At 41.3% G+C, this 24,870-nt stretch overlaps 1 protein-coding gene across 1 annotated transcript; it reads left to right on the forward strand.

The window, feature by feature from the left end:
• The first annotated feature begins 537 nt into the window (after positions 1 to 537).
• Positions 538 to 24,421, forward strand: LOC139156645 (cysteine-rich venom protein kaouthin-2-like). The gene is made up of 8 exons (XM_070732517.1): positions 538 to 634; positions 4,231 to 4,292; positions 9,178 to 9,291; positions 12,611 to 12,698; positions 14,181 to 14,329; positions 22,010 to 22,104; positions 23,090 to 23,178; positions 23,746 to 24,421. Exons 2-8 carry the CDS (start codon positions 4,233 to 4,235, stop codon positions 23,871 to 23,873), a joined length of 723 nt encoding a protein of 240 aa, XP_070588618.1. The 5' UTR covers positions 538 to 634; positions 4,231 to 4,232; the 3' UTR covers positions 23,874 to 24,421.
• The last annotated feature ends 449 nt before the right edge of the window (positions 24,422 to 24,870 follow it).

Consider the following 24,870-nt stretch of genomic DNA (forward strand, 5'->3'; position numbering starts at 1 on the left):
AAAGTCACTGCGAATTAATTGGGTGGCCCTACAAATGTTCTTAAATAAATAAATAATAAAAATTATTGGGAGAGATTTATCTATGAATATAAATTAAACATCTTTTAAATAATTTCAGAAAGACCTTGAGAAACAGGAATACATTTTTTTCTACCTTGGACTCACATGTAAATTTGTGTAAACATATTGTGCAATTAATGTAGCACCAAAAAATAATAGTTCAATGGAACATTTTATCTCAACAATCAACCGTGAAACAGAGACTGTCTGCACTTGTAAATACATTTTAGGTAGATTCCATTGACACAGTTGGAACTTACTTCTAGATGTGCTCAGATAGTTCACATAAATCTGCATTCATTTCTTTATGTAAGTTACTAGGTAGCTTTAAATAGATTCTGGAGCAGATTTTTACATGAGAAGTCAAGAACCTGAGGAAGAAGAAAAAGAAAGAACTTGTAACAAATCCAAACTTGTCTTACAAGGCCTAACTAATATAATTTACAGTTGAGTACTGAGTCATTCTGAAATAGAGGAAGTAGGGGAGGTATATAAACCTGGTACTGTCTGTCTGACTTCCAAGATTTTCTGAACACAACAAAGGAGTTACACTGGGGCTTATTCAAAACAATAGGTAAGATTTATAACTGCAGCTTGCTTAAAGCCATTGTTTGTAATTAAGCAAGTTGAGGTCATTTTAGAAAAAAAAAAGTAATTTAGAATCAGTCATATTTCACACAATTCTACAAAGCTGTTGTGTTTTGTTCTTCTTCTGAGGATATGTTATGTCTATTACCATGATATATTAGGTTTTATACTAGCTTAAATAGCATAACTTTAAAAAAAATTACACTGATGTTTTTTGAGTTTGCCAGTGATTCTATCAGGCATTTTAATCCTGGGATCCTCCCTTACTAAACTAATATTTCTAAGATTCCCTGGAAAGAGAAAATTAGAATTAAAACTGTTTCAAGGCTGCAGACCTTTTTGTGTATGTATATGAATGAAATGGAGATTGAAGTCAATGGGACTAACTTCCAAGTAAACTTTTATGCCACTTGTTTGTAAATGAAAATTGCAATATTGCAATATGTAAGACTTCAAATGTTTAAACCTAATCCTAGCCCTTTTTGCTTTTTGACTCACAGTAGCTTAATAGTTTTGCCTAAGAGAAACTGAGCTCATAAAATATTATTGATAATAATAATAATAATAATAATAATAATAATAATAATAATAATAATAATAATAATAATAATATTTGTATGCCACCCTTCTCTGAGGACTCGGGGCGGCATGCAAATCTAATAAATAATAATAATATGCTATTTTTTTTCTTTTTCCTCCTATGTTATTATGGATTTGGCAGTCTGGTTTCGTGCCCCCCAATATATTTATGCATGGTGCTAGAATTCTAATTCAGAAATTTATTTTATTTTTATTATTAAATTTATATGCTGCCCATCTATTTTAAAGTTCATCTCAGCTTCTGCTTCCTCTAGTTTCTCATTAAATGTGACAGCCATGGAAAAGGGCCACAGAAAAGCCAAAGCCAAATATCATGGTGTCACACCATTTCCTAGCACACCTGAGATGTTGGGAAGTCAAGTAAGAATCATGTTAATCCAATCTGCTTACATGTTCTCAAGATAAAGGCTGCCAGGAAAAATTCTTGCAATCAGGAACAAATTCTGATTGCATTGCCTCAGGAGCAATCTCTGTTGCCAAAAGTGTAGCCTTTGCATCTGCAAATATAATTGATTATATCTGATATAAGACAAAAGTCTGAGAAGCAATATATTCTAAGTGAGCTGTTTCCAACTTCAGACATTATTGAATTTTAGATTCAATAATCTCTGATCAGTGTGATTTTTAAAATTGGCTTTTATGGAAATAGCTAGTAGATGCTTGGAATAAACTTCCAGCAGTCGTGGTTGGTAAATCCACAGTAACTGAATTTAAACATGCCTGGGATAAACATATATCCATCCTAAGATAAAATACAGAAAATAGTATAAGGGCAGACTAGATGGACCATGAGGTCTTTTTCTGCCGTCAATCTTCTATATTTCTCTTTTTCTAGCTGGAGTTATCTTTAGGTTTATATATTTATATGTATAGATGATACAGTAGATATAAAAAGTCTGCACATTCTGTTAAAATGCCAGCTTTTTGAGATATATTAAAAAATCAGACCAAGATAGATCACTTAAGATTTTTCTCCACTTTTAATATAATATGTAAACTGTACAATTCAGTTGAAAAACAAACTTTGATATTTTAGAGGGGACAAAACTTACAATAACATGGTTGCATAAGATTACACACCCTTAAACTAATGATTTGTTGAAGTACCCATTTATTTTAGAACAGCATTCAGTCTTTTGAAGTAGGAGCCCATCAGCATGACACATCTTGTCCTGGTATCTTTATTTATTCTTCCTTGCAAAACATTCCAAATCTGTCAGATTGCAAGATCATCTCCTGTTGCACAACTCTCTTCAAATCATCTTACAGATTTTCAATTGGATTCAGGTTTGGGTTCTGTAGGGTCCTTCCAAAAATTTATCTTCTTGGGTGATTTGAACATATTCTTTGAATCGCCATGTTGAAAAGTGAAATACATCTTCATCTTTAGCATTTAGCACAGGTCTGAAAGTTTTGTGTTAAAATTGATCAATATTTGGAACTGTTTGTCTTTCCCTATACCTTCACTAAAATCCCAGTTTCTGATAAAGCAAAAACAGCCCCAAAACACAAAGCTTCCATTACCATATTTCACCGGGGGGGGGGGTGTACAGTGAACTTTTGATGATGAGCACCAAACGTATTTTTTTGGAATTAGGGCCAAAAAGTTCAACCTTAGTCTCATCAGATCATAGTATGTATTTCTCGCAGGCTTTTATTAGATTTGATGTAGTTTATGGTAAATGTCATCAGATTTGGATCAGGGGTGAGTTGCAGTTTTCTTTGCTGCCGGTTCACTCAGGAATGCACTGTGGGGGCACGCACACATGCACAAAATAAGATGGCAGTGCCTATGGCGCCACAGAACAAACTGGTTTGGGAGCATGGCAAGCCTGAGTTGCTGCCAGTTTTAGCGACCTAGGCTACCAAGTTACTATCAGTTCTATGGAACTGGTCCCAACTGAGAGGAACCCACCTTTGATTTGGATGGGGTTATTTTGTAAGAAAAAGTTTCTATCCTGCCATCTTACTCCACAGCCCAGACATATGAAGAATACAAGAGATTGTTGTTACATGGAGTACCCAGCCACCACTTGTCATAAATTCATGGCAGCTTCTCAGACTAATTTTCTTTTCTTTTTTTTTCAATCAATTTTATAGGGATGTTACGTTCTTGGTAATGTCACTATTGTGTTATATTTTCTCTCCTTGTTGATGACTGCCTTTATCATTTTCCATGGAATAGCCAATGCCTGGAAATATTTTATACCCTTCTGTTAAATGATACTTTCCAACAAAGATGCTTTTTGTGGACCATGGCTTTTGCTATAAAAGACAACTGAGTACGTGTCAGAAAAATCCTACTAGAAAAGCTCAACTTTACATGGGCTTGATCAAGGTCACTTTAATTAATGGCAGGTATATACTGACTACTATCAATTTGAATACGATTGGTTAATTCTGAACACAACCACATTCCTACTTATAAGAGGGTATGCACACTTCTGCAACAGTATTTTCCTAAGTTTTTTATTCAATTTTTTCTGCTAGAAGATTTCAGTTTATCTATCAGTTGTACAGTTTATAAGTTATAGTAAAGGTGGAAAATTCTAATATGATTTATGTCATAGGGGTGGTTTTGACTTACCTCGCTGCCAGTTTGTTCCATCATGAGCTGGTTTGGGGGTGCGTCCAGTTCAGCGAATGGGGGGAAATTCCCACTACCAGTTCTATAGAACCGGTGCAAACTCGCAAGAACCCACCTTTGTTATGTTGGTCTGATTTGTTTTTCATTTTTTTAAAAATGTTACGTGTCCACTTTATATGTCCTGTACATATCCTTTAGATGAAGCATGGATGTATAGTTTGCATTCTGGAGTACAAAGGAGAAAAAAGACATAAGAGTTAGAGTGAGTTTCATAGTCTAGGAGATATATATCTTCAGAAAGCCATTTGAAAACATTCTGAACTCCTTAAGAAACAGGCACAAATTCCATTAAACAGATTAAGCACCGATATGTCTCAGTGTTCTTTTGTTTTTAGAAATGATTGCCTTCATTGTCTTGCTAAGTCTGGCTGCAGTGCTGCAACAATCTTCTGGAAATGTAAGTTTCATAATTTTGTATCACGTATACACATTTAATGTATACATTACATAACTTTCTCCTCTTACAATTAATCATTCGTTAAACTACCCAAATGTGTGTGTGGTTGTTTATTCATGAGGGGTTGCTACTGGTACGGATAAGGACGGCACACCGGTAGCGAATGTTGCGCTGCGTGTATAGCTTTGCTTTTCCTGCCTGTGCGTCCCAGTGTGTTCTTGCTTTTGTGCATACGCAGAAGCAAAAAAATTACCGAAATCTCACGTGCCCACATCCCCTCACAAGATTTTGCTTCCTGCTCATGCACAGAAGTAAACACACGCTGGGGTACACACACACGCATGCAGGAGAAGCAAAGCTGCTTGCAGAGTGCACGGGTAGCAGCAGGAATGGGAATCCGTCCCTGGGTTGAAATAACCTTGAGAAGCAAGAAGAAGAGAGGAAGCCAAGACAACAGTCAGATAAATCTGAATCCAGTGTAGAAATGTATTTTGAGTCTCAGGCAAGACCATTCTTAATTCTCAATAAGATGAAGGCTGGGGAGAAGTGTTGGTTATGACCTATAAAGCCCTTCATGGCACCGGACCAGATTACCTCAGGGACCGCCTTCTGCTGCACGAATCCCAGCGACCAGTTATGTCCCACAGAGTGGATCTTCTCCGGGTCCCGTCAGCTAAACAATGTCACTTGGCGGGACCCAAGGGAAGAGCCTTCTCTGTGGCGGCCCCGGCCCTCTGGAACCAACTCCCCCCAGAGATTAGAATTGCCCCCACCCTCCTTGCCTTTCGTAAGCTGCTTAAAACCCATCTCTGCCACCAGGCATGAGGGAATTGAGATACACTTTCCCCCTAGGCCTTTACAATTTTATGCATGGTATGTCTGTATGTATGATTGGTTTCTATATAATGGGTTTTTAACTGTTTTAAAAATCAGCACCTAAAAAACAATAACTTATTAGACCCAAATCAGCATGGCTTTACTGAAGGCAAATCATGTCAGACTAATCTCATTGATTTCTTTGACTATGTCACAAAGGTGTTGGATGAAGGTGGTGCCGTGGATATTGCCTACCTGGACTTCAGCAAAGCCTTTGATACGGTTCCACATAAAGAGCTGATAGATAAATTAGTGAAGATTGGACTTAATCCCTGGATAGTTCAATGGATTTGCAGCTGGCTGAAGCATAGACATCAGAGAGTTATTGTTAATGGCGAGTATTCTGAGCAGAGTCAGGTTACAAGCGGTGTGCCACAAGGATCTGTTCTGGGTCCTATTCTTTTTAATATATTTGTGAGTGACATAGGGGAAGGTTTGGTAGGGAAGGTTTGCCTATTTGCCGATGACTCTAAAGTGTGCAATAGGGTTGATATTCCTGGAGGCGTCTGTAATATGGTAAATGATTTAGCTTTACTAGATAAATGGTCTAAGCAATGGAAACTGCAGTTTAATGTTTCCAAATGTAAAATAATGCACTTGGGGAAAAGGAATCCTCAATCTGAGTATTGTATTGGCAGTTCTGTGTTAGCAAATACTTCAAAAGAAAAGGATTTAGGGGTAGTGATTTCTGACAGTCTGAAAATGGGTGAACAGTGCAGTCAGGCGGTAGGGAAAGCAAGTAGGATGCTTGGCTGCATAGCTAGAGGTATAACAAGCAGGAAGAGGGAGATTATGATCCCACTATATAGAATGCTGGTGAGACCACATTTGGAATACTGTGTTCAGTTCTGGAGACCTCACCTACAAAAAGATATTGACAAAATTGAACGGGTCCAAAGACGGGTTACAAGAATGGTGGAAGGTCTTAAGCATAAAACGTATCAGGAAAGACTTAATGAACTCAATCTATATAGTCTGGAGGACAGAAGGAAAAGGGGGGACATGATCGAAACATTTAAATATATTAAAGGGTTAAATAAGGTCCAGGAGGGAAGTGTTTTTAATAGGAAAGTGAACACAAGAACAAGGGGACACAATCTGAAGTTAGTTGGGGGAAAGATCAAAAGCAACATGAGAAAATATTATTTTACTGAAAGAGTAGTAGATCCTTGGAACAAACTTCCAGCAGATGTGGTAGATAAATCCACAGTAACTGAATTTAAACATGCCTGGGATAAACATATATCCATCCTAAGATAAAATACAGAAAATAGTATAAGGGCAGACTAGATGGACCATGAGGTCTTTTTCTGCCGTCAGACTTCTATGTTTCTATGTTTCTATGTTTTAGGATTGGATTATTGTCATATACTGTTTTATTACTGTTGTTAGCCGCCCCGAGTCTGCGGAGAGGGGCGGCATACAAATCCAATAAATAAATAAATAAAAGTGAATCTAGACTTTCAAGATTCTATTGCTGTGTTGTTGCAATCTTGTAATCAAATAGTATTATCATTCATTACACTGGTTTCTTCATCTGTTCACTAAAACGTGGTCAGTTTACCTATTCATTTTAATTCAAATACTGTATACAGTAGTACCTCTACTTAAGAACTTAATTCGTTCCATGACCAAGTTCTTAAGTAGAAAAGTTTGTAAGTAGAAGCAATTTTTCCTATAGGAATCAATGTAAAAGCAAATAATGCATGCAAACCCATTAGGAAAGAAATAAAAGCTGGGAATTTGGGTGGGAGGAGGAGGAAGAGGAGGAGAACAGTCGCTGCCAAAGGAAGAAGGTGAGGGGAGGGGAATAAAAAAAAATCCAAAAGTTTAATGCTTAAAAAATAAAAAAGAGGGATTCTGAGGCAGCGAGGAGAAGCATGCGCCTCACATACACCCGGCGCGAGGCTGCCTCCCATACAGTGCACCAGAGAGAGAAATCCAGGCAGGCAAGAGGCGGGAACCTCCCGCTCCTTTGACCGAAAGGTGGTGGCTGCTGCTGCTACATGCTTCCTCTTCCTTCACATACTGAAGGGCTCCCCTCTCCTCTTGCTCTCTCACTTTGTAGCCGGTGCCTTTACTTCACTGTGGTGACTCCTCGGTTTGGCTGAAGCCGAGTTGATCAGACCAAGGCGAACTGCCCCCTTTTGCCCAGATGCTCCAGGAGGGAACCTTGCACCAGGTGTATGGGAGGCAGCGCAAGGGAGTCACCACAGCGAAGTGGTTTATTCCCTCTCCAAGCACCCAGACAAAGGAAAACACTCTGTTTGCTCTGAGCTGCCCAGAGTGAAGGACACGTTTCTTTTCTTTGGGTGCTGGCAGAGGTTTATTCCCTCTCCAAGCACCCAAAGAAAGGAAAATGCTTTGTTTGCTCTGGACTGCCAAAGCCTCCTCTGGCAGCCCAGAAAAGCCCGAGATGGCCAGGATTAAAGGGGGAATGGCCAGTCTTCATGCCACTCTCAAATTTCCTGGGAAATTTTTCCATGCTCGGGTTCTTAAGTAGAAAATGGCTCTTAAGAGGCAAAAAGATCTTGAACACCCGGTTCTTACCTAGAAAAGTTCTTAAGTAGAGGCATTCTTAGGTAGAGGTACTACTGTATATTCCAGGGTTGAACACACAAAGCAAAACAAAATTATGATGAATCAAATATAACTAAAACTGGCATATTTAATAAAAAGAATCTGACTACTGTGTTTTCGGAGTATAAGATGCAACTTTTTCCTCCCTAAAAGAGGCTGAAAATTTGGGTGTGTTTTCAGCCCTAACTAAGTACTAACGATCTTCCCAGCTCTTATTGGCTTGCAAGCCCTTTCATTGTTACTCTCTTCAAAGAATGTTTTTTCCAGTCCAAAGTATTTGCATGCTTTTTTTCATTGCTCTACTTGCTCTGAATAAGTTTCTTTCCAGCCCTAACCAGGTGCTAATAATGTTCCCAGCTCTTACCAGTTTGCAGGCTCTTTTATTGCTATTTTCTCCGACCAAGATTTTTTTTAGAACCCTAACCAGGGGATAAAATAATATGCTGACGCTGACCAGACTAAGGATGTTAGCCAGATGAATACCTGATAGGCAGATCCCACCCCCTATTTTCCCTCCCCCAAAACTAAGATGCATCTTATACTTCAATGCGTCTTATACTCTGAAAAATATGGTAATTTTAATGTTTCTTGTCTATAATAGAACCTAAGCCCCAGCCCTCTGGAATAGCATTCCCTCCCCCCACACACACCGAGTCTGAGGGATCCCTGCACTTTTAAGCCTTTGGAGGGCAGTAAAGACCTGGCTCTGCCACCCCCACCCCCAAATGTTGGACTAGGGTGTGGGTTCAATTAGGCTGATTGGTCTGATACTTGATGGGTACAGTGACTCACTTTTTATTCCTGTTGTGAGCCACTTAGTCTCATGACATGAGATAGCCATATAAACTCTTTATATAAATACATAAATATCACCGCACTATTCCCTTGAGATAGATTAGGAAAAATGATTGATTCATTTTAACTTTGTACTATAATCACCTGTTTCTTACGTTGCGACTAGTCTCTTTCAAAATATACAAACAAATGGAGCCACAGTTTCATAGCTGGGGAATTACATGGAGTAAGTGAAGAAAGTTGCAGGAGAAGAACGGTGATAGAAAGAGATAAGGCAAAGTCCATTCACAAGGAATGAGACAGTATTTCTGATTGATTGATTGATTGATTTATAAAATTTATATTGCTGCCTACTCGCACCTGATGACTCGAGGCCTCTTACTAGTATAAACTTTTCGAACTGACATTAGTGCTATTTTAGGAAATATGTGAGAGTTGTGTGTTTCCTGTCTTAGAATGATGAGGAATCAGGCTACCAGTTTTCAACAACAGTTTTAAGGGAGGTCCTCCTCCTCCTGGACTTGGAGAAAAGAAGTTTGGACTTCCATTCAGCCCTGATACCAATAGTTGCTTGTTCCATTTAAAGTCATAATGTTTTAATTTATTTTTTGTTTGTTTTGATCTCTGTCTTAAGGTTGATTTTGCTTCTGAGTCAGGTAACAAAAGAGAACACCAAAAGGAGATTGTTGACAAGCACAATGCTTTAAGGAGATCAGTAAGACCAACTGCTAGGAACATGTTACAAATGGTAAGCTAAATGTAATTATATTTGTGTCCTTGTCAGAGAGTTTGCAACTTTCTTACTAGTATAAATGTTAATGTACTTTACCAGCTAGGATAAGAGAAGATAAAGAGAAGAAGAAGATACCCACATTTAGGCAAGAAAAACAAAATGGACAGGTACAGTATATGTGGTACATTGCTCAACAGTAGTAACTGTGATAGGGATCTTGTAGTCCTAGTGGACAGCCATTTAAATATGAGCCAGCAGTGTGTAGCAGCTGCCAAAAAAGCCAACACAGCTCTAGGGTGCATTAACAGAGGGATAGAATCAAGATCATATGAAGTGTTAATACCTCTATATAATGCCTTGGTAAGGCCACACTGGGAATACTGCATTCACTTTTAATCACCACAATGTAAAAAAGACATTGAGACTCTAGAAAAAGTGAAGAGAAGAGCAACAAAAATGATTAGGGAACTGGAGGCTAAAACATATGAAGAACAGTTGCAGGAACTGGGCATGTCTAGTTTAAAGAAAAGAAGGACTAGGGGAAATATGATAGCAGTGCTCCAATATTTCAGGGGTTGCCACAAAGAAGAGGGAGTCAACCTATTCTCCCAAGCACCTGAGGGTAGAACAAGAAGCAATGGGTGGAAACTAAACAAAGAGAGAAATAACTTAGAACTAAGGAGAAATTTCCTGACAGTTAGAACAATTAATCAGTAGAACAGCTTGTCCCAAGAAGCTCCAACACTGGAAGTTTTTAAGATGTTGGATAAACATTTGTCTAAAGTAGTGTAGGGTCTCCTGCCCAAGCAGGGGGTTGGACAAGAAGTCGTATTTTTTACAGTAAAAGTTTGGAGCGGTTAATATTAAGCTTGAATCTGTTGTGTGCTATTGTGTTGTTGTGGTTGAAGCTGAAGTAGTCTTTGACAGGCAGGACATTGCAGCATATGATCTTGTGGGCAATACTTAGATCATGTTTATTTATTATTAGATTTGTATGCCACCCCTTTCCATGGACTCCGTTTAAGGCGTCATAGTTCTAAGCTTTCTAGATCCAGGAATGTAAGTCTAGTTTCGTAGGTATTCTGTTTGGGGTAGAGAAGGGCTCTTCTGGTGAAGTATCTTTGGAAGTTTTCGAGGGTGTTAATGTCAGAAGTGTAGTATGGGTTCCAAACAGATGAGCTGTATTCTAGGATGGGTCTGGCGAAGGTTTTGTAAGCTCTGGTAAGTAGTGTGAGATTTCCAGAGCAGAAGCTATGTAGGATTAGGTTTACAACTCTTGAAGCCTTCTTGGCGATGTTGTTGCAGTGGGCTTTGGCACTTAGATCTTTAGTTATTAGTACTCTGAGGTCCTTGACCGAGTGGGGATTAACTGTGATAATTTGTTTATTCAGTTTGTATTTGGATTTCTGATTCTTTTTGCCGATGTGTAGGACAGAGCATTTTCTGGTTGAGATTTGGAGTTTCCATTTGTTAGACCAGTCAGAAACAAGTCTATGTCTTTTTGGAGAATAGTTGTGTTATCGGTGGTGTTAAAGAGTTTTACATCGACTGCATTACATTGTCTGCATTACATTCACAGCTCCTGTTTGAGAAGCACGTAACAGTTGTGCCTAAGAGGGACATTGTAAACTTCATATTGTATACCGGTTGTGCCCGTTCCTGAGGGGCCCTGTTGAAAGTCTTTCATGCCCCACCTAAGTCACCTCCTGGTTGAACTTCTTTAATGTGCTTTACATGGGGCTGCCTTTGGAGAATACCTAGAAACTTTAACTGGTGCAGAATGGGTAGTTATGTCTGTTTCTTGTAGAACAAATAATATACTTCTGCTCAGCAAGTTGCCTTGGCTACCAGTTTGTCTCCAGGACCAAATCAAATTGCTTATTTTGACCTTTAAAGTCCTACATCAGTTTCCAGTCACAATTAAAAGTGTTGGTAATGACCTATAAAGCCCTACATGTCATCGGACCAGAATACCTTCAGAACTGCCTTCTACAACTCGAATCCCAGCGACCGATAAGGTCCCACAGAGTTGGCCGTCTCCGGGTCCCGTCGACTAAGCAATGTCATCTGGCAGGCCCCAGAGGAAGAGCCTTCTCTGTGGCGGCCCCGGCCCTCTGGAATCAACTCCCCCAGGAGATTAGAACAGCCCCCACCCTCCTTGCCTTTCGCAAGTTACTCAAGACCCACCTTTGTCGCCAGGCATGGGGTAACTGAGATACCCCTGAGCACATATACCTTTTATGAATGGTATGATTGTATTCTATGGTTCTTAGTGATGGGTTTTTTAAATGTTTTGTTTTCTTTTTAAATATTGGATTTGCATATTGTTGTGATTATTGTGAGCTGCTCTGAGTCTCTGGAGAGGGGCGGCATACAAATCTAATAAATTATTATTATTATTATTATTATTATTATTATTATTATTATTATTATATCAGCAGTCTCCAATCTTTCCTAGCGTGGGGGAGGGGGGTAAAAGGGGATGGTAATGTGTGAGGGGCAGAATCAAGGGTGGGTTCCAACTTACCTCGCTGCCTGTTCACTTCCTTTTGTGCAGTGCAAAAGACCCTGGAAAATTTTTAAAAAAACCCAATAACATCAAAAACAAAATGGTGACGCATATGCAGTGCCAAAAAACTCAGCTTCTGCACATGTGCAGAAGAAGAAGAATTTTTTATTTATTTTTTTTTAAGCGAACTTTATTTTTTAAAGATACTGGCGCCCACAAATTGGCACCGACCGAACTGGTTTGGTGACATCATCATGATGTCACCAGCAGATCACTACTGGCTCAGGCAAGCCAGTACAAACTGGGAGGAACCCACCCCTTGGCAGAATGGAGCTTTGCACACAAATACAACCACCAGCCGCTCATGTGAGTGGAGTTGCATGCACAAGTGCCCACCACTAGCAAAAGTGGAATTGTGTGTACACTCTCACTTGAGTGGAGCTCACTTGCATGGTCAGGTGTTGGGGACCCTTGTCCCCAACACCTGCATGGGACACCTCTCCCCAATTACATCATCCTGTCCCAGTTCATTTCATTTTCATTATATTTTATAGTTTTTGATGTTTTGTGTAATAGTTGTGGCTGTTAATGTGAATTATTGTTTTTTAACTTTGTTGTGTGCCACCCAGAGTTTTGTGTTTTATGAAAAGGGCAGCTATATATAAGGGATTGGGAGGAAGCTGCAACTATGCAAAACATTTTTTAGAGAATGTTGGTGTAACTTCTGAATTCTTACTTAGTAGTGAAACATTACCAGACATATTTTCTGCAAATTTAATGCATGCTTTTTTCAATAACTGATTGTTGCTGTCAATTTTTATTCAGGAATGGAATGCTAATGCTGCTCAAAATGCAAAACGTTGGGCAGATAGATGTTCATTTTCTCACAGTCCACCAAACTTAAGAACTGTGGGTAAGTCAGTCCAAAACTATAGCATGGTTTTAGCTGGTTCGTGGATTAATAGTATATTTCACATTAAATAGCACTTACAATCAATCTTGCTCCTCAATATTAGCAGCAAAAGTAATACCTATCAATTATTCTTATAGTTACAACCACTCCCATGTAGATGATTTGGTTCAATCGAGATGTTAATGATTTTCTTTTTTAAAAACCCTGCCCAATGGGTTTGCAAGAGAAATGGTATTTGAACATTGATTTTTTATATTATATATTACTACATTTATAGCCCACCATTCCTGAAAGATGCTAAAGATAATGTCCTCACCACAGCTGTTTTTGATGGTAGAAGTTGAGCTCAAAGATGTTCAGAGATTTCTATGGTCATTTGGAGAATTAAACCGAACTCTTCCTAATCTCACTGTTCTGCCGGGCTCTCTGATAGGAGCCTCCCGAAAATTCAAGGGTACAAATTTCAGACACACACACACGTTTGAAAATTCAAAACAATGTTCTTTATCACAAAATTCAAAATAAACTAAGCACTCTTTTTGTACTGCAAAGAGCTCTCTTCCCAAAACAACTGGGTAGTCTGTACAATTTCCCTTAAACAGTCATTAAGTACTTAGCTAGCAGCTATGAAGAAACTTCACACCCCTTCTTCTTCCAACGAAGTGAGACACACACACACGTTGCTCTGCTTTGTTTTCCAAGGCGTGAAAAAGCAACAAAGTCCAGAAAACACAGGATTCCTGACGAACTCCGATCAGATATTCTTCCACAATGGCCAAACCCACATGCTACTATTTATAGCAGCAGCCCTAATTACTGGAGTCCCACCCAAACACAGGTGGCCTCACTTATTTCCTGTAATATGTTCTTACTTGGTCCCTTCTACACATAATTCTGCGCTTGCGTGGGTCCAAAACATCATCATCTGAATCCAGGGAAGATAAGGGAGATTGACTGCCTGGGCTGTGTGCCAAGCCCTCCTCTGCCGAGTCAGTCCCACCTTCTTCTTCGTCCGAGGAAACTAAACTCTGAACTGATTCTGTCGGCAATAACACAGGCCTGTGACATGTTGAATTTTCCCCTGCATCCACCTCCCCATTCCCTGGGGCAGGAGCTGGGCCAGAGCCAACCACAACACTCACTATGTATGTCCACACAAATAGATGTCCACATAGATGTCCACACAAATTAGAGCAACTGGGCAATAATTTACTTCCAAATAAAGTATATTAATGTTTCATATGCTCATCATAAAACAAGGATTGTCAGTTTGCACAATCAAAGATTCTAGAAAAGCACCACAGTAATCTGGGTGCAAAATGTTCATTTCCTTTCCAGTGGCTAACCAAGATTAGTATTTCTGGAGAGATAGGAAATGCTCAGCTATCTCCATTCTGATGTTGATTTGCTTCTTTCAAAACATGTATTCACCTCTGGTTTTTTGTGTTTGCTTTTTTTTAAAAAAACTTTCCTCACTTTTAGGAAACGTAGCATGCGGTGAAAATCTATTCATGTCAAGTCATCCTTTTACATGGACAAGAGTAATTCAGAGTTGGTATGATGAGTACAAAAATTTCAGGTTTGGTGTTGGAGCAAGCCCACCAGGTTCTGTTATTGGCCATTATACTCAGGTAGGATTTTTTCATATCTTTACCATTTCTGTGTTTACCAAGTATAAATCCACAAAAACGAATAAGATAAAAATGTTGATTCCTTTGAATTAAGCTTAAGTACATGGCTGATCCTGAATTACTAAAATAATCCAGGCCTGGTTGTTACATAGGGACATAATTGAAGCTAGACTGAAAATATGAGGAGAAAATGCCTCACAAAAAAAGAGCTGAACAAGCTTCTTGAATGAGAGGCAAAATGTCTTCAAATAAAAATCAGAAAGTCCAGTTGCCTCTTGCAAAAAAAGGACCATTTGGGACAACCATGAATCTGGGTGACTGAGAATCTCCAATTTTCCTGTGCTGTTACCAAGAAAACCAAACAACTACAGTATATCCTTAAAATCATTTAGGAAGAGGAGAGGGGAGGGGAGGAGAGGAGAGGAGAGGAGAGGAGGAGAGGAGAGGAGAGGAGAGGAGAGGAGAGGAGGAGTGGAAGCAATAAAGAAGTTGTAGATGCTAGCCAGCTAGGAATTAAATGGTGGGGGTTTGGGAGTGGTCTATTCATTTTCCAGTGAACCTCAATCAAGTTGGATTCCTTTGTCAGAAACAGGTTTATAATTGCTCTGTATTTGAGGTGCCAACTCTCAACTGCTGGGAAACAATAGATAGTGCACAGGGATGGGTTCCAATTTACCTTTATTTATTTATTTATTATTTGGATTTGTATGCCGCCCCTCTCCGAAGACTCAGGGCGGCTCACAACAAGTGAAAAACAATCCAATACAATCCAATTAATTAAAATATTATAAGTTTAAGAAAATCCCCTATACTAACATACACACATACAGGCATACCATATATAACTTCAACGTGCCCAGGGGGAGATGTTTAGTTTCCCCATGCCTGACGGCAAAGGTGGGTTTTAAGGAGTTTACGGAAGGCAGGAAGAGTAGGGGCAGTTCTGATCTCCGGGGGGAGTTGGTTCCAGAGGGCCGGTGCCACCACAGAGAAGGCTCTCCCCCTGGGGCCCGCCAGCCGGCATTGTTTAGTTGACGGGACCCGGAGGAGGCCCATTCTGTGGGACCGAATCGGTCGCTGGGATTCGTGCGGCAGAAGGCGGTCTCGGAGATATTCTGGTCCAGTGCCATGAAGGGCTTTAAAGGTCATAACCAACACTTTGAATTGTGACCGGAAACTGATCGGCAGCCAATGCAGACTGCGGAGTGATGGTGAAACATGGGCATACCTGGGTAAGCCCATGACTGCTCTCGCAGCTGCATTCTGCACGATCTGAAGTTTCCGAACACTTTTCAAAGGTAGCCCCATGTAGAGAGCATTACAGTAGTCGAACCTCGAGGTGATGAGGGCATGAGTGACTGTGAGTAATGAGTCCCGGTCCAGATAGGGCCGCAACTGGTGCACCAGGCGAACCTGGGCAAACGTCCCCCTCGCCACAGCTGAAAGATGGTTCTCTAATGTGAGCTGTGGATCGAGGAGGACGCCCAAGTTGCGGACCCTCTCTGAGGGGGTCAATGATTCCCCCCCCAGGGTAATGGACGGACAGATGGGATTGTCCTTGGGAGGCAAAACCCACAGCCACTCCGTCTTATCCGGGTTGAGCGTGAGTCTGTTGACACCCATCCAGGCCCCAACAGCCTCCAGGCACCGGCACATCACTTCCTTGTTGATGGTTTGCTTCCTCCCATGCCACATGGCCGTGCCGCATGGCCACACATGCTTTGCATGGCCACACATGCTTTGCATGGAAGCATATGCGCAGTGCAGAAAACCCCAATTATTTTTTAAAAAACAAACGCCAAGACCAAAATGGCAATGCATGCACAATGTCAGAAACTCGGCTTCCGCGCATGGGCAGAAGAAGAAAAAACAGAAAGGAAAAAATTCAAAAGCAGTTTAAAAAAAGATAATGGCACCTATGGATCAACATTGACTGATATGGTTTGGTGAATCATCGTGATATCACCAGCGGTTCACTATTGGTTCAGACAAGCCAGTCCAAACCTCGAGGAACCCACCTCTGGTCGTGCATTTGCCTCTGCCATTTGTGAACAGGGATTATTCCTGCTTGGCTTAATCAATGCACTTTTTATCTTGAGTTCTCATATGAATAGAGACTGTTTGTGCCCTGTTTCAGAAGGGGGGGAAGGCTTTCATTTGTGACTAATTATTTTTGGTTTTGTCTATCCAATGTGAATAAAGATTATTCCTGTCCTGTTTTTAAAAGGGTGTGTGTTTTACTTGTGAGTAAGTGGTTTCTCATTGCTTGCCAAGGCTGGGTCAGAACAAAACATGAGCAGAGGAGTATCCTGGTTAAGAGTTGTAGTCCCAGTCTATTTTAAGGAAAGGGAAAACAAGACTAGGTTAAAGTGTTGCCATGTTGTTGTTGTTGAAGTTCTGATATGTTGCAAATGTTGCAAATGAAGGATAGCAAATACAGTGATATCTCGTCTTACGAACCCCTCTTCATACGAATTTTTCATGATATGAACTTTTCATGATACAGACTTTTCATGATACGGACTTTTCATGATACAAACCCAGTGTTTAAGATTTTTTTGCCTGTTCTTCCAAACTAATTTCACCTTACGAACCCGAGCAGCCACTGCTGGGATGCCCCGAAGTGCTGGAATTTCCCTGGGAATCCACGCCTCCAAACTTCCCTTGCCAGCCAAAGTGCCCCGTTCTTGCATTGCTGGGATTTCCCTGAGCCTCCTCTCCCTGGGATTCCCTTCATTTTTGCCAGCGCTGCTTTGAATCCCAGTGACAAACTCCCCCCTTCCAAACTGCATGGGGAAAATGAGCAGATGGGGTGGACAAAAACGGGAGGGAAAAACTCATGGAGCTCAAGAAAGAGAAAGGTGTGGGGGAAATGAGCAGAGTGGGGTGGGCAAAAATGGGAGCGAAAGACTTATGGAGCTCAAGGGAGGAGAAAGGTGTGGGGGAGATGAGCAGAGTGGGGGTGACAAAAATGGGAGGCAGGGACTTATGCAGCTCAAGAGAGGCTCTTTTTGCCTTGCTTTGTTGGGACTGCCACCTCTTGCCACCTCTCGCCATCCCTCCCCCCATTCCGTTCGCTTCAGCTTCGTCTGCCCACCACTTTTTTTAAAAAAAAAGCCTTAATATTTTGGATTTTCCTAATGGGCTTGCACGCATTATTGGTTTTTCCATTGATTCCTATGGGAAACATTGTTTCATCTTATGAACTTTTCACCTTACAAACCTCATCCTGGAACTAATTAAGTTCATAAGACAAGGTATTACTGTATACCAAACATGTTCTTTGTTATTCACAGTTAGCTGCCAATTCAGATCTTGGCTTTCATGCAGCTGGGAAGGAGGAACTGGCTTGCTGGTTATAGCAAATAATAATAATAATAATAATAATAATAATAATAATAATAATAATAATAACAGCAGCAGCAGCAATAACAGCAGCAACAGTAACAACAATAACAAGAGTTGGAAGGGGTCTTCGAAGTCCAACCCCCTACACCATTTCAGACAAATGGTTATCCAACATCTTCTTTAAAACCTCTAGTGTTGGAGTATTCACAACTTCTGGAGGCAAGCTGTTCCACTGGTTAATTGTTCTAACTGTCAGGAAATTTTTCCTTAGTTCTAAGTTACTTCTCTCCTTATTTAGCTTCCACCCTTTATCTGACAGGTAGACTGCTTTACATGTGCTGGGGCATTTTAAAAAGAGATGGTCTATACCAGTGGTGGCGAATCTTTTAGACACTGAATGCCCAAACTGTGTGTGTGCATGCCCAAACTAAAAGGTCTGTGCACAAATGTGCGCATGCACAGACATGTATGAATGTGTGCGTGCATACATGCAAGCATGCGCAGAAGAGACCCGAAGACCAGCTGGCCAGCGGAGATCTGACATGTGCCAGCAGAGGTCTCTGCATTTATTTATTTATTTATTTATTCATTTATTCATTTATTTATTTATTTATTAGATTTGTATGCAGCCCCTCTCCGAAGACTCAGGGCAGCTCACAACAATAATAAGAAAAAAACCCTTATTTAAAAAACAAGACATACAGACAAACATACCATGCATAAATTATATAGGCCGGGGGAGATGTCTCAATTCCCCCGTGCCCGACAGCAGAGGTGGGTTTTTAGAAGTTTGTGAAAGGCAAGGATCTCTGTGGGGAGCTGGTTCCTGAGGGTCAGAGCCACCACAAAGAAGGCTCTTCCCCTGGGTTCCACCAGACAACATTGTTTAGTCGATGGGACCTGGAGAAGGCCAACTCTGTGGGACCTAACTGGTCGCTCGGATTCATGCAGCAGAAGGCAGTCCCGGAGATATTCTGGTCCAATGCCATGAAGGGCTTTATAGGTCATAACCAACACTTTGAATTGTGACCGGAAACTGATCGGCAACCAATGCAGACTGCGGAGTGTTGGTGTAACATGGGCATACCTAGGGAAGCCCATGATTGCTCTCGCAGCTGCATTCTGCACGATCTGAAGTTTCCGAACACTTTAGAGAGTGTTACAGTAGTCGAACCTCGAGGTGATGAGGGCATGAGTGACTGTGAGCAGTGACTCCTGGTCCAGATAGGGCCGCAACTGGTGCACCAGGCGAACCTGTGCAAACATCCCCCTTGTCACAGCTGAAAGATGGTTCTCTAATGTAAGCTGTGGATCGAGGAGGATGCCCAAGTTGCGGACCATCTCTGAGGGGGTCAGTAATTCCCCCCTCCAAGGGTAATGGATAGGCAAAACCCACAGCATTCCATCTTATCAGGGTTGAGCTTGAGTCTGTTGACATCCATCCAGACCCTAACAGCATCCAGGAACCAGCACATCACTTCCACTGCTTCGTTCACTGGACATGGGGTGGAGATGTACAACTGGGTATCATCAGCGTACTGATGATACCTCACCCCATACCCCTGGATGATCTTGCCCAATATCATGTAGATATTAAATAGCAGGGGAGAAAGGACCGACCCCTGAGGTACCCTACAAGGGAGAAGCCCAGAGGTCAACCTCTGACCACCCCACTAACACCGACTGCAACCGACCGGAAAGGTAGGAGGAGAACCACTGAAGGACAGTGCCTCCCACTCCCAACCCCTCCAGACGGCGCAAAAGGATACCATGGTCGATGGTATCAAAAGCCGCTGAGAGGTCAAGAAGCACAAGGACAGAGGCCCACCAGAAATCATCCATCAATGCAACCAAAGCAGTTTCCGTGCTGTAGTCAGGCCTGAATCTTGACTGCTGAGGCCTATATAATCGGCTTCTTCCAAGGACCGCTGGAGCTGGAGCGCCACCATCTTCTCAACAACCTTCCCCATAAAGGGACGGTTGGAGACTGGACGATAGTTGTTGAGAATGGCTGGGTCCAGGGAAAGCTTCTTGAGGAGGGGGCGCACAAGTGCCTCATTGTAGGGATCCGGAAAGGACCCCCTCCCCAAAGAAGCATTGACAATCTCCTGGATCCAGCTTCGTGTCACCTCCCTGCTGGCCGAAACCAGCCAGGAGGGACACGGATCCAGTAAACAGGTTTGTGGAACTCACAGCTCCAATGGCCTTGTCCACTTCATCAGGTGTTACCAGATCAAACTCTTCCCAGACAGATGGACAAGTATGGGCCCCAGTCACCTCCATTGACTCATTGTCAGTGAACTCTGTTATCCAATCGGAGTTGAGGTCCGCCTGGATCTGAGCGACTTTATCAGCGAAAAATGTGTTAAAATCCTTGGCACTACTCTACAAGGACTCCCCAACTCCCCCTTGGTTAAGAAGGGAGCAGATCACTCTAAACAGAGCGGCCGGGCGAGATTCCGCTAATGCAATCAAGGTGGCATGATACGCACATCTTGCCGCATTGAGCAACACTTTGTAAGTCTTAATATGAGCTCTTACAAGTGTTCGATCGGATTTGGACTTACTCTTCCTCTATCGCTTTTCTAGATGTCTCTTCTGACATTTCAACTCCCAGAGCTCCTCGCTGAACCATGGAGCTCTACGGGGTCTAGTGCCGCAGAGAGGTCGCAACAGCACAATCCGGTCAAGAGCCTCCACTGCAGCCTTGTTCCAGGCCTCAGCAAAAGACTCTGCCGAACTGTGGACGAGTGCATCTGGAATAACCCCAAGCGCCCTCTGAAATCCGTCTGGGTCCATCAGGCATCTGGGGTGGAACCACCTAGTCAGTTCCGCCTCCCTGCGGGGAAGGATTGGAGCCAGGAAGCCGCAATAGAAAATGGTCTGACCATGACAAAGGCAATATTTCTAAACCCCTTAGTCTCAGACTATTACTCAGTTGCTCAGAGAGGTGTGCGTGCCCCCCCCATGAGTCGGACCCTGTACTACTTGAGTCAGGTCCATGGCTGTCATGGTGGTCATGAACTCCTGCGCTAACCCAGAGGTTTCGCCAAGTGATGGTAGGTTAAAGTCCCCCAAGACAATAAGTCTGGGGAACCCCACCACCAGCCCGGCTACCTCCTCGAGCAGCACAGGCAGGGCTGTTGACATGCAGCTGGGAGGCTGGTACGTGAGCAACAAGCCCACCTGAACTCCTAAATCCAACTTCACTAGGATGGACTCACAGCCCACAATCTCTGGAGCAACGAGTCTATGCAGGCAAAGGCTCTCCCTGGCTATAATAGCCACTCTCCCCCCCCCACTTCCCTGGGGTCGAGGCTGGTGCCATGCCTGAAACCCAGCTGGGCAAATTTCAGAGAGAGGAACTCCTCCCTCCGGGCCCAGCCAGGTTTTAGTCACACATGCCAGGTCGGCCTCCTCAACCAGGATGAAATCCCGGCTGAGGAGTGCTTTATTTACCACCGATCTGGCATTGAGTAGCAGCAGTCTGAGCCCAGGGCCAGAATTACCCTCATCACCAGTACCCCGGGTTGAGCTCATGGAGCCGGAACAAGGGACCGCTGTTAAGCAGCGATCCCTCCTTCCCCTGGAACGGTTAGCTCCGTGGCCCCCACCATATCTGCCTCTCCCCAGCAACACCGGGATATTCTGACTCTCTGCCACCTCAGAGATAGGTACCCTCTCCCCTCCTGCCTCTCCAGCGCCAGGTGGGTCAATTAGGTCAATCGCACCATTTCCATTCACCTCATCCATGCCACACTCCCACCCACCCCACCCATACCACTCATACCAATCATTCATTCCATATATATTCCTAGACCCGCCCCAATTCTCCATCACCTAAAAAACCTGAATAATTTAATTAAGATATAGATTAATTATTAAAACAAGGAATAGAAAATGGAAAAATGTAAAAATCTAAAAATATAAATAAGTTCTGAGTTATTAGAATGTTCACCTCTGGCACGCGTGATTTGCCATCAGGGACCCCTAATTTGCCATCAGGGGTCCATAAGTATGGAACAGTTTTGTATTTTACATTTGAAATACTATACATTAATATACATTTAAAGCACAAGGGGATGAAACCTTGCTTGTTCTAACATATCTTTGCTGTGGCAAACATTTACACGAAATGATTGGAAAAGTTCTTTGTGCGTGTTATTGTGATATCCCACTTCACTGGATAAGAGCAGACAACTACAGTATATATACTGCAACATGCCCACATCTGGGTTTAATTTTTTACATTATTTTCTGAAGTCCATATGCTTAATATCAATATTAAGCTTCTAGCATGTTAACCTGTGTGCATATTTTTTGTATCTACAGATAGTTTGGTACAAAAGTTACCTTATTGGTTGTGCTGTTGCCAGATGTTCTTCATCTTCATTCAAGTACTACCATGTTTGTCATTACTGCCCAGCGTATGTATCAACTTTACTGCAGGGGTCCCCAAACTTGAAGACATCTGTTTTATTGCTTTTTTGAGAACACAAGTCTTCTGAAGTCAGATCTTCCCCTCTAACCAGTAGTGAGTTGCTACTGGTTGTTGGATTTCTATGTGATTTATGGTTATAAGTGATGTTCTTCGCTTCATACAGCAGGGACTCTTCATAGCAGAAACGTGATACAGATACAATGTCTCCAATATAATTCTTATGCTTTTATTTCTTCTTTTGTCATTGAACTGGTTTCATATTTACACAAATAAACAACTTGACAGTATAACTATATTTCTCTATACATCTGCTCTCTATGATGCAGATTCACCAACAGTCAGCATATGAATCCCCAAGAAATCTATCTTCCAACTGCCAAAACTGACCAGTATGCAAATTAGCATACCTTTTCCATGCTATATGCTAACATACTGGTACACTTGAGGATGGTGCAACAGTAGCAAAAGTTCCCTTGCGCGCACAGCCTCTATTCTCCTGCATGCGTGCACACACACCTCCAAGCTTCCCACGTCCCATGCCCCCCTTCTGCATATGCGCAGGGAGCAAAATCTCACGAGGGGATGGGTGCATATGTGAGATTTTGGCCATTTTTTGCTTCTGCACATGCATGGAAACAAAAAAATCACCAAAATCTCACATGTGCGTCCCCTCACATTATTTTGCTTCCTGTGCATGCGCAGAAGCAAAAACATGCTGGGATGGACATGCATGCATGCAGGAGAAGCTAAGCTGTGCACGCAACCCACTGGTAGTAGCGGTAATGGGAATCCGCCCCTGCCTCTAATGGTGGTGCTGTCTGCTCTCTCAAGACAGAAGAGCAAGACAATGCAACCAATTATCAATGCAAGTCAATTATTGATATGGCACTCGGGAGGTGGGGGTATTCAGCAATCATAAATTTAACTATAATAATATATAGTACCTTTCTATTCATCTTTTTTCATTCCAGAGGGAACATCAGAGGTTCAATTCCTACTCCATACAAACCAGGGCCACCTTGTGGAGACTGTCCTTCAGCTTGTGTCAATGGGCTATGCAGTAAGTTTTTTATTGAATGTCAATTATTAAACTAACATTTGTAAAGGTTATGTCATGTCATAAAAGAACAGATTTCATTTGAAGAGATAGCCATCTCTAGGTAGACCTAATGGAAGATGGCCAGCTATCCAGCAAGACAGACCTAGACAAGACAACTGGATTGCCACATACTTGAAGCATGCTACTATGGGATAATTAGACATCTAGAGTTGCCTTGATGGTGCCTCTATATGCTCCCATAGTAGTAGTTGATGAGTCCAGACAATTGAATCAAAAAATACAAGGTTGGTTTCAATTGATTTTAGCTTATTAAGAACTTAAAATCCATGCCAGCTTTCTCTGAATTTTGTTCAGGGCAATTGTTGAAAATAATTCAGCAGCTACATACTGTATAATTATTCTAACATATACTCTAAAATAATTACTCTAGGTACTATTTTAATTTTTAAAATCTTCAGATTTAAAGCACCCCATTAAAAAAGACAGATGTTTCATTCTGAATCCCTAGCAGTTATGCTTTTGATGATGTTTTGTTTTTGTTCATAATTCCTTTTTTTTAATTTTCAGCAAATCCTTGCAAACATAATGACGTATTCACGAACTGCAATTCTTTAGCAAAACAAAGTAGATGCCAGAGTGATCGGATCAGGTCCATCTGCCCTGCTTCTTGCTTCTGCCGCACTGAAATAATATAGCGGATCTCCCATTCAATATTGTTATCTCTGCCAGAAAAATCTAAATTCCTATTAAGATAATGACATATTTTTGGTATCAGCAAATTCTTATGTGACATTTGATTTCATATACTTTGCATGAATGTCCTATGAAGGCCTAAGGGAAATGTAAGCAGGAGTAGAGGCTAGGGATGAAAACTGTTAAGTTCGAAGGGTCATAGAAAAATCACAGGCCTGGGTAACACCAAAAAAGAGCCACACTGTAAGCTTGATTAAAAGAAAATATTAAAGGCCTGATAATAAGATCACCAAAATTCTTTGTACCTCAACTATACCATAAGGATTTCTTAAATGCTTATTAAACCTAACTTAGAACTGATTTGATGTCATACATGCAAAATATGTGCCAGGTTTTGGTGTTTTTAATGTTTTAATTGGTTGTGGTTTATAGTTTAATATGATTTTATGATTTTTTAATTTTTGATTGGGAGCTACCCAGAGTTGGTTGAAAAATGGACAGCTTTATAAAATGTTTTAAATAAAAAAATAAATTCTGTGTAAAAGCAAAATGCCCAATTGACTGGACAATGCATTATGTATATGTATCTATATGTATGTTTGTGTGTGTTGTAATTTGGTCTAACACTCTACCAAAATATTATAAATAACATAACCTTCAAAACCAGTCTAATATCTCAGGTAAGTTTCTTAAAGGTGTTCAACCAAAGGCCTACCTTAGTTCAGTAAATATTTTCTTCTGCATAAGGTTTTTTTTAATGTTTTCCTACTTAAAACAAGCATTTTTATATTTAAAAACCACCTTGTAATGCAGAACTTAACCATCACAAATTCAATATCATTTGGAAACAAACATAAAAGGTAAAATCACTCGGTTGCCAGACTCAGCACCTAATGACAGTGGAAATACATCTGTATTCTTTGCTTAGCAAATAAGCAAATGAAATAACTTTATATTGCCCTCTTCGATATATTTTTAACTTCCCAGTTATGTTCAGCT

This window comes from Erythrolamprus reginae, chromosome 1, assembly GCF_031021105.1.
Source record: "Erythrolamprus reginae isolate rEryReg1 chromosome 1, rEryReg1.hap1, whole genome shotgun sequence".
NCBI classification, from domain to species: domain Eukaryota; kingdom Metazoa; phylum Chordata; class Lepidosauria; order Squamata; family Dipsadidae; genus Erythrolamprus; species Erythrolamprus reginae.

Excerpts from the sequence above, each read along its gene's own strand:
- LOC139156645 (XM_070732517.1), top strand. The coding sequence starts at position 4,233 with ATGATTGCCTTCATTGTCTTGCTAAGTCTGGCTGCAGTGCTGCAACAA. Across the intron at positions 4,293-9,177 it reads TGCAACAATCTTCTGGAAAT|GTTGATTTTGCTTCTGAGTC; the intron begins GTAAGTTTCATA and ends CTCTGTCTTAAG. Across the intron at positions 23,179-23,745 it reads TTGTGTCAATGGGCTATGCA|CAAATCCTTGCAAACATAAT; the intron begins GTAAGTTTTTTA and ends TTTAATTTTCAG.